At 55.4% G+C, this 18235-nt stretch overlaps 5 protein-coding genes across 5 annotated transcripts; 1 reads left to right on the forward strand and 4 right to left on the reverse strand.

The window, feature by feature from the left end:
- Positions 1-922: 922 nt before the first annotated feature.
- Positions 923-3322, reverse strand: BZA05DRAFT_420197 (MT-A70-domain-containing protein; the record flags this gene model as incomplete). The annotated part of the gene is made up of 5 exons (XM_051485630.1): positions 923-2078; positions 2489-2641; positions 2717-2851; positions 2914-3078; positions 3213-3322. 5 exons carry the CDS (start codon positions 3320-3322, stop codon positions 923-925), a joined length of 1719 nt encoding a protein of 572 aa, XP_051337752.1.
- An 892-nt stretch (positions 3323-4214) lies between these two features.
- On the reverse strand, positions 4215-5572 carry BZA05DRAFT_403625 (uncharacterized protein). The gene is made up of 2 exons (XM_051484225.1): positions 5366-5572; positions 4215-5297 (listed from the first exon to the last, which is right to left on the reverse strand). Exons 1-2 carry the CDS (start codon positions 5388-5390, stop codon positions 4531-4533), a joined length of 792 nt encoding a protein of 263 aa, XP_051337753.1. The 5' UTR covers positions 5391-5572; the 3' UTR covers positions 4215-4530.
- A 2406-nt stretch (positions 5573-7978) lies between these two features.
- BZA05DRAFT_403631 (uncharacterized protein) lies at positions 7979-9483 on the forward strand. The gene is made up of 3 exons (XM_051484226.1): positions 7979-8437; positions 8498-8578; positions 8653-9483. The coding sequence occupies exons 1-3, from the start codon at positions 8293-8295 to the stop codon at positions 9324-9326; spliced, it is 900 nt and encodes a 299-aa protein (XP_051337754.1). The 5' UTR covers positions 7979-8292; the 3' UTR covers positions 9327-9483.
- Positions 9484-12459: 2976 nt separating this feature from the next.
- BZA05DRAFT_403634 (uncharacterized protein) lies at positions 12460-13003 on the reverse strand. The gene has a single exon (XM_051484227.1). It carries the CDS (start codon positions 12825-12827, stop codon positions 12570-12572), a length of 258 nt encoding a protein of 85 aa, XP_051337755.1. The 5' UTR covers positions 12828-13003; the 3' UTR covers positions 12460-12569.
- On the reverse strand, positions 12807-16748 carry BZA05DRAFT_94218 (uncharacterized protein). The gene is made up of 3 exons (XM_051488824.1): positions 16573-16748; positions 14476-16512; positions 12807-14419 (listed from the first exon to the last, which is right to left on the reverse strand). Exons 2-3 carry the CDS (start codon positions 16442-16444, stop codon positions 12918-12920), a joined length of 3471 nt encoding a protein of 1156 aa, XP_051337756.1. The 5' UTR covers positions 16445-16512; positions 16573-16748; the 3' UTR covers positions 12807-12917.
- Positions 16749-18235: the final 1487 nt, after the last annotated feature.

An 18235-nucleotide genomic window follows, 5' to 3' on the forward strand; every position in this document is an offset into this window, starting at 1 on the left:
TGAACTTATCCTTCCAGAGTCGAGTCAAGAAAGAAAGACCCGCCGCCCTCCCCGCATGGTTATTACATATCCCAGCCCTGCATATGCACCCCGCACGCACTGCGCACCCCGCGCACCCATACACACATCCATACAAACATCCATACCAACAGCAACGCCAGCACTCCGCTTCCCCGCTTCACTGACGGGTGGCTTCTGGCTTCCGTGATAGGCGTGGAGATTGCGGGGATGGGATACGTTTGGAGGTGGGCGGTATGGAGGTGGAGGTGGGCGGTATGGAGGTGGGCGGAAGCGGGTTGGTGGTTGCAATGGGTGGGTGCGTTGGAACAGAGGGATGGAGAGAGGGAGGGAGGGAGGGAGGAGGATAACTATGGGAAGGGGGGGGAGGACGGATGCGCGATGACGGGGTGAGCTAATTGTTAGAGTATCTGGCTCGTTTGTACTATGTAAGATGTAGGTAGGGAGTCTGGGAGTCTGGGAGTCTGGGACGTCGAGCTGGGGATCAGGAGCAGGAGCAGGAGCAGGAGCAGGTTCGTCTTTCACATGTTGAAGGTATGTAGGTAGGTGGTCCACTGCTATCGACGCGGATTTGGATGGTGTCGTCCACCACCACCACCACCACCACCACCACCACCACCACCAGCGTCACTGCGGCCTTCAAAAAGAATAAAGACGAGGAGGAGGAGGAGGAAAGAGGCTGGCTGATGGCTGCTGGCCGAAAGCAACATTCCTTCCACGACCAGATCGGTTCTCCGTCCCCAGACTCTGGGGACGGTAGAGTAGGTGTGGTTCAGAGAAGTAAGTATCTAGTACACGCACTGTGCCCAACTCCAGAGCCACAGATCCGTTAGGTCACAGAAGTCTGAAGTCTGAAGTCTGAAGTCTGCCGGAGAGAGAGAGCAAGAGAGGCATACCTCCCCTACTATACATCCAAATCAAAAGCAGCACCGGCGACAAGCCTTGCCTGCCCTTCTGGCGCGACATCTCCCTGTCCCTCTCCCTCCCCCATCTCCCGCTCGTGTACCCAATGCCCCTCCCAATTCCACTTGATCGCCTCATCGCCAACCGTGTACCACCCCTCGGTCAGCGCGCGCCCAAAGATCTCCGCCGCCCTGTACCCCACAGGTAACACCTCCCCAAGCAGCGCCTTCACGCACGGCTTGCGACTATGAAAATCCGGCACGCCGACGAGGACCCTATCCCTCACTATCCCCTCCCCCGCGCCTACACCCCCACCCCCCCTCCGCGCAATAACAAGAACTTCATACGGCCTCCTCTCCCCCTCCCCCGCCGCGTCCTCCAGGTTTACAACCGGCCTCCCCTCGCCGGTGACCTTAACCCACACCCACTCCGCCAGCTGCGTGCATCCCCAGCCATCCAGCAGCTCGTTTAACCACCTCCTCACGGCAGTCGCATTCGTGATCCACACCGCGAGCAGCGCGCCATCGACGAGTGCGTCCTGCAGCCTTAGCCCGCGCAGCAGCTTCACGATGCCAAACCGGTCCGCTGTGCTGTAGCGTCCCGAGCGCTGCGCGGACTTATTCGGCCACGGGGGGTCGAGGAGGATCAGCTCGCGAGGACCGAGCGCGGCGGGGAGGTCGATGGATGAGAGCGGGCCGAGGAGGAAGGACGAATGGGGAGGGATGTGGAAGCGCTTTGGAGGGGAGGGGTGCGAGAGGGTTAGGGTGGTCCAGGAGGAGTGAGGGTTCGTGATAGGGACGAGGTAGAGGTCCGATACATCGGACAGGATCGTCTCCCCGGCGGAGAGGAGGAGGGGTGAGCCGGGGGCGACGGGGGCGACCGGGGTGAGGTAGCAGAGGTTACCGTGGAAGTCGAGTTCGTGTTGAGGAGGCGGCGCGGTGTGCCGTGGGGCGTGGAAGGTGCTCGAGGGGGGGAGCGCGGCGAGCGCGGCGCGGAGCCGTGGCAGCAGGCGCTGGTGCGTTTCGTCGGGTTTTTGGGGACGTTTGGAGGTGGGTTGCGGGAAGGGATGCGCAGGTGGTGATGAAGACCGTAGGATGTGCCCCAGTGGTGAGCTGTGCGATCGGGGGATGTCGATTATCGTGACCGTCGGCGGGGAGCTGCTGGACATTGCGGAGTGGGGGGCTTCGGCACGTGGGGGATGGCGGGGCAGGGGTGTGCTCCAGCTCTGTTAACTCAATTCTAGATACCCAAAGGACAGGGCCCCAGCTTAATCACAGGGTATCACTATAGTACACCCAACAAGTCTATCCCAACTCCGAACAAAAATACAAAACAAAACAAAGCATTGCAAATGCCAACATCATCCCTCTCCTTGTGGTAGCTCTCTATTTCTTGGGTATCTGCTGGCCCCTCTAGTTCTTACAGCCCAAGCCAAGATCATGCATGATGATTCTGTGTATGGCATGCATATCGGGGACTATGCGGCGGCGCGGAGCAGGAATGGCAGGACTGAGACATCAGTAACATGATCACTCGGATAGGCACCAAAGGTAAGACATTATCATACCGTTCGAAATCCTGGATGTCCAGCTCGGCGAGAGCCTCGCGGAGATCGTCTTCGTCTTCGGTGGCCGTAGCGGCGTCCTGGGGAGGGAACTGGGCTCCGTCGTCGTCGTCGTCGTCGTTGTTGTTGTTGTTGGCCGTAGGCGAGTCGGCGGAGCTGGATGGAGAAGTATGTACATATCAGCAGCAAGGGAATAGCAAGATGGAGGGAGAGAGAAACAGAGATGCCGACCTCTTCCTGTACTTGTCAATTTCGTCGATCTCGGGCTTGTCGATAGCAGTAGCCGTAGTACCAGCGATCCCTCCACAACCCCTCTCACCATCCTCACTCGCCGTAGCAGTATCCACGGCCTTCGCACCTTCGCACCTTCACAAACCCACAATCAGCCATCACCATCACCGCCTGCCACAAAAGCCGGATGCACGCACTTCTCTCTCGGGGCCCTCTGCACATCAGCTTCCGCCAAGGCCACCTGTTTGCGCTCATACTCTCTGTGCTCACGCAGCCTGCGCTCGAGCTGCTCGCGCAACGCCTGCGCGCGACGCAACTTGTCCTGGAAATTGTCCTGGTAGATCGGCTCATGTTCGGACTGCCTGGAGGAGATGTGTAAGCAATAACAACAACGACGACAACGTCTCGGGCTGCGGGCTGTGGGCTGTGGGCTGTGGGCTGCGGGCTGCGGGGCTGTGGGGCTGTGGGGCTGTGGGGCTGTGGGCTAAGGGCGCACTTCTCGTCGGCGGACTTGTCGAGCTCCTGGGGGGCTTCGTTGGCAGCGTCCACACGAGGCGGCGGTGCATCTTCGCACGTCGTGTCTTCGTTTGCTTCCGTGGGCGGCATCGTGGTGGGTAGTCAGCATGAGCTGTCGGAACGTGGAAGTATATACCAGGTATGTATGAGGTATGAGGTATGTAGCGGCTTGCGTGAGAAGTGGGTCTACGTTCTGGAAGGCGGCGGACACGGGAAAATACCTAGCTAAGACGAAGTTGCGGACCGCACACGACTCGGCGGTCCCAGGACGGCAGGAAGTGCGGTTCTACCACCGTCCGCCGTTTTCCAACACCGCGCATTTTTGCGAATGTGTAGGACCCGAGGTGTTCCTCTCTTGTTTGATCGTTTGGGTAAGTGGGTCGATCTCAATGCACCAAGTTCTGGTATTGGAGTTGGGCATTGCCAGCAGAAATGGCGGCGGCGGCGGAGCGGAGGGTCCGAATTCATGTGATATGCGCAACTGTACTATACTCATCGGCCACACGTGGAAAGCTCCTGCTGCGGCTGTGCCATGCACTGCGGCTGTGCCCGTATAGTTATGCCCGGCTACGCTACACCACAGTGAGGTGACGAGGCAGAACGGGCGAAGCTCAAGCGTATGACAAGGCCCGCGAGCCTTCTCGCTGCTCATTCATTGTGATACATACCTTGAATTAAACCCAATGCTGTACTTCCAACCCATACGTTCGGAATCACTCAACAACTTGTGCCTCTTCCAAAGCTGGCCGCGCCATTGATTGAATTCTGAGGAGTTCTGCGCCTCTCGGTCTCGGATCGAGTGATGCCACATATAACTAGGAGCGTAAACATCGCCTCGCCGAAACAGCCGGCCCGAGTATGCAGAACAGACTTTCCACGGCTGTGTGTAGCTCTCAGTCAGAGAACTTTCTCGTCGGCCCTCCTCCTTCTCCGTGCGATGTGGTGGCTTAAGTGAGATGCACACCACTGTGTCTCAAGTTGATGTGGCTGCTGTGACGGAACTGGCATTGCACAATGCACCGCTTCAGGCTAATGCGATCTTCTTTCATTGCTCCTCTGGCTGGCTGGCCCGCGTACCGTTCATCGGCGCAGAAGTAGTCAGTATGATATTACATACTTCGTGGAAAACATGACCGCTCCTGTTCAGTCTTATACGATGCAGGACGAGTGCAGGATTACTATCACCGTCAATCACCCGCCGATCACCCCGAAAATCCCCCCCGCCAGCCCGGAATCAACGGAAGTTCTACTTCTTGTTTATACATTATTATGCACACTTATACACATTAACCCTACCCTCACCACCTCGGCCGCTGCATTTCCGTCACGTTTCTTTGCGGCAACATAGCTCCGACAGGCCTCTGCATCGCCTCCAGCTCCAACGGGTTTACATCCAGCTCATGATGCCAGGTTTTCGTTTCTAGCTCATGTCGATTCTGCACTGGGGTTCCCGCGCACTCCGAAATCGCCACGGGCGGCCAGCCCTGGGGGCTCATCAAGCCGACTGACGGATCGCCGCCCACGCTGCCGCCCGCGACCTTTTCGCCGCCGTCCTCCTCCTGCCGCCGCCGCCGGCTCCGTCGCATCAAGCAGAATACCCCGACCACGATTGCGATGAAGCCGAGCACGCCGCCGACCCCGGCGCCGGCCGCGGCCCCCGTGCTGATCCCCGGCGAGGCGGCCGCGCTCGCCGAGGCAGCTGCGGATGTGGCGGATGTCAATGTTGGCGCCTCGGAGGACGCCGGGCGCTCTGTCGATGTTGGGCCGGAGGAGCGGGTGATGGTGGAGCGCGACGACGCCGTGGCGTCCGACGGCGCGACCACCGCTATCGCGGTCACTTCGATGGTCGCCGTGAACCTGGTGGAGCTCATTGTCGAGTCGAGTGTCGACGGCGAGGCGCTCAAGGGGTTCGCGAATAGCGCGGTCTTCAGGAGGCACAGGCTCACTTTGTTGAACTCGAATTCGCAGTCCTCGTACACTTCGTCGCAGCACCACTTGATGGTGCCGCTGTTGCACTCTTTCTTTCCTGTCTGGCACGCTTGGCCCCAGCCCCAGCAGGAGGCGTCTGGAGGCTGTTAGCACTCGCTCACTCGCTGCCTGTGTCGAGGATGGTATGATGAAGGGGCGACATACCGCCTGGAGGACAACACCACACCATGGGATCGGCGGCGTTGGGTGCGTATGCACAACCACCGTACGTATCGTCCTTACCGCCTACAAAACGAACAACGCACACGCCGTCAGTGCCGATCGCTTTCGCATTTTGATTTTCCACCAGCAGGAGTGAGAAGTGGGGAGGGGGGAGGAGGGGAACCAACAATCATTCCGCGTCAGATTCAATCCTTCGTACTCCATCTTGCACGTGTACTCGGAGCCCGGTTGGGACCAGTACTCGATATTCTGTTTCTCTGCTACGGTGATCCATGACCACCACAGTATCGCGGCCGCTGTCGTGGTGTAGAATTTGAGGAATGCTGGCATCGTTGGGCTGAACGCAGAACGCAAAACGGCAGAACCTTGGGTTCGATTGTTGATGACGGGGGTGAATAGCGCTTTATAGCGACGGTACTTTCCTTCCTTCCTTCTTTCTGTCTCTGGTGCCTGGAGAAGGGGGGGAGGATTCTGTGTGGGATCGATAGATACAGTAGGGAGAACTAGGTAAGTAGGTAGGCAAGACATATGTAGGTGAGTGGTTAGTAGGTTATTAATATGCAGTTCATTTGCCGCCGTCCCAGACTCGCAGCACGAAGGGACGAAAGCACGAAAGCACAAAAAGCCTTCTTTCTTTCTTTCTTTCTTTTGTGCACTCCAAGGGATCCCTATGTCTCACCGATGCGATGCGCATGTGTAGTGCGATCGTGGCTGGAGACTGGGACTGGAGATGGGTAGAGTATTCCGGGTATGTATGATATGTACCACCACTGAGAATTTGATGTTGATTCCGAGCGCACAGCCTGTCACTGCCACTCCCCCCCCCTTAACCCACTGCTTGAAGTCTCATTTTGACTTGGATTCCTTCGCGTATGATATTACCTAGCTTACCGCGCAGCATCTCCTGCTTCATGTCGCGAAAATGTTCTCGCTGTGTCGGTAATTACTCTAGCCCACAGCCGGGGGGGAGTTCCCGCCATGAGTGGGAGTGTGATGTGAGTGTGTTGGACCTTGGTACAACTAGTAACATAGTATCTACATACTACCTACCTACATAGATGATAGTACAGACATACTTACAGGCCTCTTGGATTGCTATAAAAAGACTCAGGGCTTGAGCGTTTCTGCAGCCGCCGCTGTGTCACAGTGTCACTCTGTGGCTGCTCTGCGGCATGGCATGGTCGGTTGGGTGCAAAGTGCAAAGTGCAAAGTTCAAACAGTGCAGTGCAATGCAGTGCTTCCCCCACGATGAAGTTGTCCGGCTCTTCGCCACGAGGACAAACAAACTACATATCCCGTTGAATACACACTTACCCGCAGACTGGTCAATTTTCCTACGTGCGGGGCGGGGGCGGTCACGGTGGCTGGCTGACCGCTGGCTCCCCTCCTTATCGTGGACGGTGGGACCAAGACTTGAGGATGCAACTACAGAACCCCTCCAGAGTCTAGACAGCCACGTCGATCGGCTGGCGAACATCACTCCGCATGCAGTCAAGCGTTTCAGCATTTTTCTGCTCGCGTAAACTGCTAGAGCGAGTAGCAGGTCCTTGGTACATGCTAGGTACATACCCTACAGAATCATAATAACCACCACTGGGATCGCAGGTAAGCGTATCTAGAATTCTAGGTAGGTACTTGGTTAACCGTGAAGAGGAAATGCCATGTTTAGTATGTACATTCTGAGTATAGTACTTGGGGTCTTGGATCATAGTAGTAGTGCCTTGCAAATTACAAGCAGCCGAAGTGGGCCAGGCCTGGGGGATGTGTAAGGGATATCTCATATTTAGAGTAACTTCAGACATGTTATCGGGAAGCAGAGAATAATAGTAGCAGTAGCAGTAGTATCACGTCTACTCCAGCACGGCGTACAGTACTATACAATAGTAGATACTTATAGTAAGTAGTACGGTACTAGGAAGTATCTAGGGTGGTACAATGGTAAGTAAGGTACTCGGCTCCCGATCGGCCGAACGCATAGCAAACCGCCCGCAACTGGTGTCCAATCTTTCTCATCGCATGACGAACGAATGCCCGCTCGGCCACCAAATACGGTACAGTCATCCCGAAGTATGTACATATCTACCCGGAAGCACATGCCTATGTACCGTACGATGTCGTCCTTCCAATTCCCACGGCATCTCCACAGTAATCCTGCCGTGCGCGGCGTGCATACATATCCACCTACATATGCTAGTATGCAGTACTAGGAGTACTAATGCCGAAGGTGCTCGCAGGATATATATGTAGAGTATTACCGTAGGCAGTAGATATCTCGTGGAAAACACGGCACAAGCCGAAGTGCCTTCCCTCCCGACTCCGGCAGTGGATGGGATCGATCAGGCCTCCCACCATATGTATGATTCCACCCCTAATTCCCAGCGAAAGACATTTTCACCCCCCCGTCCCTGTCGGCTTGGTTGAAGTGGGTGAGTGGGTGAGTGGTTGCCTGAACTACTAGTAGGTACTGCGTCTGGAGGCATTTGCTTTTTTCGCCTATGAGTGGAGGAATGGAATTGTCCTTTGTACATAGATACAGTACTTACCAAGCGCCTTATGTTAGGGGTCTGCTTCAGCCATCAGCGCGTGCCTGCAGCTATAGTAGAGTACTGGTACACCTAGTACACCTGCATACACGCAGACCTTACTCTAATCTAGCCCCCGCCCCATCAGGTTCCCACTCGCTGGGGGTGGAAGGGATCGAGTTGATCGAGTTGTGGTTACCACTGCCGCCACTGCCACCAGTGCACCCCCACCGGGCGGTCGAAGAAGGAGGGCGGCCGGCCACGATGGACGCCAATATGTATTGTACATAAAGTGCATTGCCGCCGCCTTCTGCCTGCGTGGCCCTCTGCTCGACACAAGCAAATAACCAACCAAGCAACCAACTAGTAACCACTCTTTACCGAATCATGTACGCCAAAACAACCTTTTGGACTGCGGCCGCGGCGGCGCTCTTCCAGCTCGCCATCGTGAACGCTGAGAAGCAGACGATCGAGTACACCTTCACGCCCGGCGGCGAGTTCGACTGCAATGCGGGAGCTCTGAACAGAACCTGTACGTGTACACCGTGTTGCTCGAGGCCTGTTCTCTGACTGACTGACTGACGTGGTATAGGCGGTCCAGGAGATCCGTACGGAGGCTGTGTCTACGCCCCTGAGGCAGAGACCCCGAGCTTGTGGTGCTGTCCTGCTGGCGGTATGTCTTCCTCCCACCATCATCCGCACATTTTTTCTCTTCCGACAGCCGCTAATACTGACTGACTATTCTAGACCTCTCCTGCTGGGGCTGGTCCACCGACTGCAAGTCCGGATCGAAACAATGCAAATCCGACGGGAACAGTAAGCCCTCCCGTCCTTTCCCTCCCATCCCTTCCCATCCCTTCCCCTCCTTCTCCTCCGGCACTAACCCCCCTCCCCCTTCAGCCTGGTGCTGCGACGCGCAATACGAAGAATGCGAATACACGGGGGGCAAGGTAAACCTGTGCCTTCTCCGTCAGGACGTATTCCCGAACCCGCAGGCGGAGCTGCCCGCCAAAAAGGAGTTCGGCGACAAGCTCGACGCAGTGTCCACCAAGATCGTAGTCGACGTCGCCGCGCAGACGTCGAAGCCTTCGGCGAGCTCGGCGTCGAAGGGGAGTTCGGCGACGGCGACGGCTACGAGGTCCGGCGCTGTTGCGAGTGCGAGTGCGAGTGTGAGTGTGTCTAAGGGGGACGATGAGACGTTTACGAGGACGCGTTCCACGTCGTCGGCTCCGGGCAGCGCTGAGGCGACGACGGAGGATGCGAGCTCCACGGCGGCTGAGGCGACGAATTCTGCGGCCGGCGAGGTGACTGGATCGGCGGTGCCGGAGGTCTCGACTGGTGCCGGCGGCAGGAACGGTGCGCAGATGGCGATGCCCGTGGGTGGTGTGCTGGTCGGGTTTGTTGTTGCTATGCTGGGTTGATCGGAGCAAGTACGGCCGAATGGCAGGACTGGACGGGACTGGACGAGTATGTAATTTGTAATTGAGAGATGTGTACTTAGATAGCGGTTGCTCTGTATTCTACATTCTGATACTTACTATACTATATACCTATACGTCCGCGCAATGGCATACCTAGGATGCAGTTACCGGTACTGCTCGCGCATGTTCCGAGTTGTAACACGCATAATGATGCCGATGGCGCAGTTGGGCCGATCCCCATCCCATCCCATCCATCTATCTACAAAACATCCAGGCCGACCGTCCCAGTGCCCACAACTCTTTTCCCGATCCGGTCTTCGCTATCACATGCGGTAGTAGTGGACATCAGTAATCCCATACATAATGTATCACTCGTCCCCACCACCACCATCACCACCATCACGAAACAAAAACAAAAACTAGGTAAGTGACATCTACTATAGACCGAGCTCCATCGAAATAGAACAGATGTTTGCGGCGCTCGAGCATCGAGGGGGAGTTGAGATAGCTGCAGCTGCAGGATCGGAGTGGGGTGTCTTCACTTCACTTCAACGGACAAACCCAGGCGAACTGATTGATGTTGGAGCTGGTGGCCGGGTCGGGTTGAGATTATGTGCTACATCACTCACTATAGTACTCAACAACCAACCGAGCACGGCGATTTGGCACTATGTATGTGCGGCTTGCATCTTTGCCCCCCCTCCCCCCCCCCCCCCCCCCCCCCCTCAGGGTGATGGAGCCGGCCTGGGGATATAATTGGTGGTGGTGGGAGGAGAAGTGAGCTTACAGTGGCAAACGACTCACCACGGCCTGGTTGGGTCTGACAGATGGAGGTATGTAGCCACCGTGAGCGCACTGTATGTAGTGTGTGTAGTGTGTATGTGCGGAGGTTCGAACTCCTACATACATACAAGCCGAGATAATAGTTGAGGAACGCAGAATTGCCAAAGATGGAAGCAGAAACTCCAAGAGACTCTGGGGAGGGGGTAACCCTGTGGACCTGAGATGGAATTCACGTACGTACGTACCGAGGAGGAGGGTGCATGTAGCTATATATGTGGCTATGCTGTCGCATGGAACAACAATTCCGGACTGCGGAGAATGGAAGGGACACAACACAAACACAAAGTACATTTGGGATACATAAAACCAGGCAGGAGGAGGCCTATGCACTCTACGATGCAGAATGTGCTGCTCATTGGATTGTAAGGGCACTACACTACGTATTTGTTGGTAGTGTTGGCAGTGAACGCCGGAAACAGCATCGAGTGTTTAACGGATGCGCACTGTGGCTGCAATCAAGACTCAAGAGGATGGCAAACCCAAACTCTGGCCACAAGTCGGCGGCCCCCCTCCCCCCCCCGGGCAGATCTTCGCCCTTCCGGCAGGCAGGCAGGCAGGCAGGCAGGCAGGCAGGCAGGCAGGCAGGCAGGCAGGCAGGCAGGCAGGCAGGCAGGCAGGCAGGCAGGCAGGCAGGCAGGCAGGCAGGCAGGCAGGCAGGCAGGCTACTATATATAGACGTATTCTAGCAAAAATTGACTAGTCTAGTTGGTTGAGTTGAAATCCGGTGGTGCCCTCAGGCCCTGCCCTGCCCTGCCCTGCCCATGAAGGAAGGAAGGAAGGAAGGAAGGAAGGAATTGAAGGCAATGAGAAGGCAATGAAGGCAATGAGACTTGAAGGCAGATGAATGGGCGAAACTGGCAGCGGCGGTTGAACTTGACCCCCCACCAGCCACCGGCCACCAGCATGGCGGGCGTGGAATGGAATGGCTTATGTACTGTACCATTGACAACCCACCACCCCACGACACATGCTCACCTATATACCTGTCTCATTGGGCTCATCTGATCTGTCCAGGCATCTGGATTGCAGAGAATAAGAAGACGTGGAAGGAAGTAAATGCTTGCCTAGGCATATTTACGGATAACCAACCCAACCCAAATTCCAATTTACAATGCCAAGTCAAGTTGCCGCCGCGTGCAAGTGGCGTAAAAAAAACCCGGCCTGACCCCACCCACTATAGTCGCATCAAAGTCAAGTCAAAGAAGTTTACTGCATCCATATAGGTATTGCATACTATATTTGGTGTTCGCCGTGGTCTACAATGGCTCATAGATGCGAAATAAAATTGATGACCCCCCCCCCCCCCCCCTCTACATCGAACCAGACACTTACAGCGTTCGAGCCTCAAATGAGAGCCTTGATATCTGCAATTGCAGGATCGGGATCGGGATCGGGGTGTCTTCACTTCACTTTCTTCACTTTCTTCAACTCATCAAGAATCAAGATCTCAAGATCGGCCATGGGTTCGGGGCCCGGGGCCGAATGCAAAACGATGAAGCTCCACCTGAAAAGAAAAGAAAGATGAAAGGAAAAGGAAAAGAAAGGAAAAGGAAAAGGAAAGGAAAGACGAGACGTCGGGATACTCTACCATGTAATACCGTGTCGTACTTACTCAGGTACTAGCTACCCCATGCGCGGATGCTGCCGGAGGTGGAGATGGAGCTGGAGGTGGAGGTGGAGGTACTCTATCCACCCCTGACCCAGAGCTTGAGGTCCGGGACAGCCCATCATCGTGGCGGTTTTCTCCGCAGCTCCGCATCTCCGGTCGGGTCTCCCGAGTCCCGAGTCCCGTATGTAGTATGCATCCTCCGCCCCGTATCCTCTGCCCGGTATCCTCCACCCGATATCCCGAAGAACCGCTTCCTACATAGGGTAGCAATCGCATCTTGAAATGCTCCGTATTCAGACCATTCAGTCGTGTCGATACCTGATCACCACCACCGTGATACTTACCCCGAGTGCGAGCCTGACGGATTGACAACTACTCTGCTTACTTGTAGTGTTCAGATCACTCAACCCACCTTCATACCTTCATACCTTCATACTACATCTGTCGTAACCCCAACGAGCGCCACAACACACAACACACCACGACGAAATCACCATTCACCAGTCACCAGCACCCGTCATCCACAATTCGAAAAAAGAACGCCACACATCCATGAATTCCGCGTGCCTCCAATCCTCAAATCGTCGGCCCCCCTTCCCCGCCCCCTCCCCCAGCCGCCATATAATATAAGTAATTTTCCCCTTACACCATCCATCACACCCCTCCCCCCTCCCCCCGCGCCCCCAGTCCAGTCCAATCAAATCCTCATCCTCGCCGGAACAAAAAACACAAAAAAACAATGGAGAGAAAGAGAGAGAGAGAGAGAGAGAGAGCGAGCTTCATCATCGACATCATATGATAGTAAAGTGTGAGTACAAGGAGCAAGATGCAAAAGGAATCACAATCACATCATGTAAAGTTGTTAGTAACAGGAAAAAGAAAGAAAGAAAAAGAAGAAAAAAAGAAGCAAAAGCGTAATATAGCAAGCAGTTTGCAAACAGCGCATCCAAGAAATGCAAGTTAAACACACACAGCACAACACACAACACAACACACAAGATACACGGAAGAGACGAACAGAATACCAAATAGTGTCGTATCATGTACATACCACCGTCGCTATCCGCTCAACTCTTGACTTTCTGGCAGCCCATCAAAATAGCAATACTTTAAAACGAGATAAAGCAAACGATTTAACGCTACAGGCCACTTGTCAGTTCGCGTTCGCTGCTACGCCAGATGGTCCTGCTGGTAGCACTCACCCGTCCACCCCGTCGACCACCACCGTGTCCACCACCGCCACCCTGCTGCTGTTGCTGCTGCTGCTGTTGTACTTGCTGCTGCTGTACTTGCTGCTGTTGCTGCTGCTGTTGCTGCTGCTGAGGGAACAACGGCATACCGCCGTATCCATATCCGTTCATCAACTGTTGAGCGACGAGGGGATTGAATCCTGGCGTGATGCCCATTCCTCCGAGCATTGGGCTTCCCATTCCAGGTGGCGGCATGGGCGAGTTTCCTTGCGCTCCCCGGAACTGATCACCACCCTGCTGACCGTTGAATCCGGCTACACCCGGCATACCAAAGAACCCAGGTCCTCCACGTCCGGCCGCCATCTGCTGCTGCAAGAGCTGGTACTGGAAGGCCGGTGATCCGATGCTAGGTGCGGCAGCTCCATACATGGAGTTGAGGTTGATCTGTTCCAAGGCCCTCAGAGTTTGCTGATCCAACTGCGAAGCCTGGGGAAACTGTCCGGCCGCGGCCGAGGCGAGAACGGCAGGATCGTACATAGCCGGAGAACCACCGTAGAAACCCTGTGCCTGGACGCCATTGTCACCCATGGTGCGATGAGTGGGGGTATTGGCGTTGCTGCTGGTCTGCTGAGAGTGCTGCGAAGAGCGGCGTTCACTGGGAGTACCATTGGCGCTAACATCACGCTCCTTGCCAGGAGTGGCGTTGTTGGCGTTACGGGTCGACAATCCAACTTCATCCATCAAGCGCTTGTATCCCTGGGGCGGGGAGGCCTTCAACTTGAGCAAAACATTTCGAACGTTCTGTACCACTTCCGTGCGCATCGATTCCTCGAAGAACGGCGTGGTGAGAACCTTGAAGATGAGGGTCGCTCCGCATTGATGGTCCTTGAGAATGTCCTCCAAAACCTTGTCTCCGGGAGAGAAGAAAAGGGCCTTGAGGATGGTATCGCGAGCCTCCGGTTCGTTCTTCTGGTTGATCACCTTCAGGACGGTCAGGTAGGCTACCTTGTGCGTGCAAAGATGGACCAAGTGAGGGACCAGACGAGGCGCAAGCACGGTTCGACGCTTCGGGAAGTTGCAGGTGTCCAGGAACCAGGTCAACAGCAAAGCACCGTTGGCGTTGGTCGCCAACTGGACACTGTGCAGGGCGATGGCGGCCGCGAGCATGCGTTGCTGAGTCTTATTGGCATGGTGACTCTCCAGACAAGCGCGCATGGCCCTGGATCCGAATCGGCCCTGAGAGATCTCCCATATGCGACTCAACATGGTCTCAAAGATATAATCGTTGTACGGAGTACCAAAACGGAGACAGCACTGAAGAACATAGTTTCCATACTGGTCGAGGAATAGGGCGACCGTGTAGGGCCTGAGGCAGTCGGTAATTTTATTCATCTGTGCAGGCGTCTTCGCGACATCGATGATCTTCTGACCAGCCCAAGTACCATTCTTGTCTGCAGGGAAAGTTAGCATCAGACACTCTAGGAACAATATACAGAGAAGCACTTACGAACACCTATTTCAGCTAGATGGGGGCCAATCTCGACGAGCATCGTCTCTTTAATCTCCTCGGAACAAAACTCAAAGAGCTTCTGAACCACAGTGTTTCCAAGGTAGTCGCTAGACAACTCTGCAACCTCCGGCAGCATGGCAAGGGCAATTTCCTCAATCTCGGATTGAGAGCAGTTGCCGTTGTCGATTCTCTTACGAATCTCGCGCAACTTGGGTGCATCGTGTATGCGATTGTGGCTGGGCTCGGGGATAGTCGGGATCTCGGGCGCGAAGTCGTTGAATCCAATGGCGTTTTCGATGCATTGGGCGATCTTATCGACATCCTCCTTCTCGGCGCCAAATTCCTCGACAATCTTGAGGATATCCTCCTTAAGGTCCTGAAGTCTCGGCAACTCCAACTCCATGGTCCCGGAACCACCATCGGTGCCGTTGACGCCGGTGCTGCTAGCTCCCTTCGACAACGGGATTCCGCCTTCGTTCGAGGCCTCCGCATTGGGGCCCGGACTCGGCGATCCATAGGCTCCTCCATTGGGAGTAGGGGTTCCGTTGCTTCCAGAAGACGACGGCTTCGCAAAACCGATACGAGTAGGTCCGGCACCGGGGAAGATTTCTTTTCCGTTCAGCGCAATACGGGCCTGAATGGCGTGTTCAGTGGTGGTATAATTGATAAATCCACAGTTCTTATGGGTCAGGACACGAGCCGACTCGACGGTACCGAATGGCTGGAAAATATGGACGAGCGAAGTCGTAGTCGTGGAAGCCGGGATGTTGCCCAGCCATAGAGAACGAGTAGGTCCCTCGAGCTGAGATTCTTCGATGGAAGCAAGTCCACCTTCTCCACTCGACGGCCGTGGGTTCATGGCAGCAAACTTCAAGGCCTCCAAGCTGCTCGAAATATCAAAGTACTCGTTCCGAAGATCCGAGGCACTCGTCATGGAGTCAAGCTTTGACGGTGTAGCGAGGTAGCTCTTCAGACGGTTGGCGGGTGGCGAATCGAGAACACCGGCGGTACGAGCTCTGGGTCTGCTTGGAGTCGGCAGGCTGTTCATGCTGTTCATACTGTTCATGCTATTCATGCTGTTCATGTTCATGTTCATAGCGTTCATACTTTGCAAGTTACTAGCATAAGCGGCGACAGCCAATGCATGTGCATGCGCCTGGGCTTGAGCGGCCATGGCCCCAAGGTTACCACCCTGAGGAGTGGCAGTGCCGCTGTGCTGACCGCTGTACATGTGTCTCGATTCCTCCTCTTCCTCTTCGTCGGCAGCATACTTCTCCTTCGCATTGACGGAGTATGAACGCATGCGGTTGAGCCGCTGCATTCCCGTGAGGTCGGTAAGGAACGGTTGCATCGCTGCCGCGGCACGCTGGCCCTCCATCAGGATATCCAAGCCGGTAGGTCTAGCCATAGTAGCCCTCGAGGTCTGGGGGGTATCGACGAGTCCAAGATAGTCCAGCGTCCTGGGCGCCATATGAGAACCTTCGTCATCCTTGGAGAAGGACGAATGAGCGGGCGATGATGGAATTTGCGGCAATCCCGAGTTCGTGTGGCTTCGTTCGCGGGTCTGGGACCAAGAGCTGGCAAATATCGAGGGACCGAACGGGTTAACGTAATTAGTACGCGGCGGGATGTTGAGCGATCCGGATCGGAGCCTCGACTTGGTCTCGGTGACGGATGGCTGCAGTTCATTGATATCGGTGGTCTGCGGAGGATTGGCCTTGAAGGGACTCGGCGCGGGCGACGGTCGGCTCGTGGAGGGAATGCTTGCGATCGACGGGGGAGTGGTAGACATGCCACCGGGAGAGAACCTCGATGGAACCGTTCCGGCGCGAGCACGGCGGATGACAGGTGACTGGAATTCTGTGTTCGTTACGGGGGTTGGTTCGGGGAAGCCATTAGACTGCGGGGACTCGGGTATGATGTTCTCGCGATCGCGGAGCGACGAGGACGAAGTCCCGGTTGACATTGGTCCCCAAAGACTCGGAGGCGCGACACCTTCTTCCACCTGGATCTCGCGAGCTCTATTGCACAATCCAAAATCACGTCAGCACAAGTCTCGTCATCCGCGTCGGACCGCTGGCGCGGAAACCCTACCTTTTGGAGAATAGCCGACTGCCAGCCGAAGCCTCGTAAGAAGGGGAGCCTGCCCCCATTCTTCCGTTGTTCGCCGTGTTGCCCGCGTTGCCGGCGTTGCTCATGATGCCGTTCGAATTGTAGCGCGAGGGGTTCGTCGAGGAGGTCTCGGTAGGGGAGGAGTTGGCGGTGTTTCTTCCGGAGGACGGAGCGGAAACGTTCTGTGGTGGTTTCAATTTACCCGAACTGAAATCAGAAGTAGTCGACATTAGGAATTACACCTGTTTTTTCGTTGGCACGGCCTCAAAGTCAGCACAATGACATTCCCGATATTGTCGCCACTTTCACATCCACCACCACCGCCGTCTTTTCTTCCTTCCTTATCTTTTCGACTCTCGTGAGGGAAGCGATGACACGGGGCAGAGGGGGGAAGTGTCTGGAAGGGAAGAGGGATTGACAGACCAGTAGTAGCCCCGCCAGGAGGGAGACTTGCTCGTGGAGCAACGATAAGATCGAGTACCGGAATCGAGATGTATCCCCTTAAGAAGAAGGGATATGTGATTTTGTTCGAGCGGGAAGGACAACCTACAGCGCCAAATTCGGTTGGGAAATAGAGAAAGAGAATGGAGATAGTCGTAGATAGTCGGGAGGGGAGGAGGAGGGGATGGCGGTTGTTGTTACGTATGGGAATAGTGTGTTGGGGTGGATATTGGGTAGCGGTGGTGCGGGAGGGCGAGAGAGGGAGAGTTGAGTTTGGCCTCGTTGCTCTCGCTACTGTTGCTGTGTCCGGAAGTGTCGCCGCTTTTCCTGGCAAGTACCGAAGTCGTGCGTTGGGTTGCGTGAAAGTGAATACCTTCTGACTTCGAGCCTCTTTCTCTTACAATGGGGCCTCAACGACTTTTTCGACAACCAATCAACGGTCAGTCTATCACTCCGACAATAACCAACCAACAGTTCAACGCTGGCTCTCCTCTCGTCGCAGATTATGTGAAGGTGGATGTGTGCTGATTAGATTCCGTGAAAACGCAGCTAGGCGTGTGACGCTGATTGAACGATTTCTTTAGTTATTACGGCTGCGGTCGGGGCAAAGGTCGTAGAGATTTGGCGCTGAGCGGAAGTAATAGAGTGAAGGAAGCAAGTAACTACGCAGCCGATGCGGGATGGACCGTTAGACAATGATTGAGGCCCGGCAGATGTCTATATTGTGCGCGAATATGGAATAGAAGGAAGGAGAGGAAGCGGAGCGGGCTTGAGGAAATTGATGGGGGGAGGTGGGTGGAGGGGGAGCGAAGAGGGGGGCGCGGACGGGGGGAGGGAGGGGAGAAGAAGAAGAGGGAAGAAGAGTGGAAGAAAGTGATGGGCAGAAACTACCCATCTACTTTACACAAATCATCTAAGCGGCCAAGGGTTCTCCGCGTGTCGAGTAGAACAGGTACAGTAGAGTAGAGCACTGTACTCTACTTCCACTGTACTCTATCTACAGTACGGTACCGCAGGTACATACGAACAAGCCACTTTCAGGTACGGGTGGAGCACAGACACAGTGAGGATCTTTGAAGAAGCACATGTGTCCCCGGGGCAAGGGAGGAAGAGTGGGGTGGACAGCTTATGCGTCGATGGATATGTATGGAGGTATTGTTGCCGGGACGATGCGCGTGACTTTTGAGCAGGAACGACAGCAAGA

This window comes from Tricharina praecox (genome assembly GCF_024521635.1).
Source record: "Tricharina praecox strain CBS 144465 chromosome Unknown BZA05scaffold_19, whole genome shotgun sequence".
NCBI lineage: Eukaryota > Fungi > Ascomycota > Pezizomycetes > Pezizales > Pyronemataceae > Tricharina > Tricharina praecox.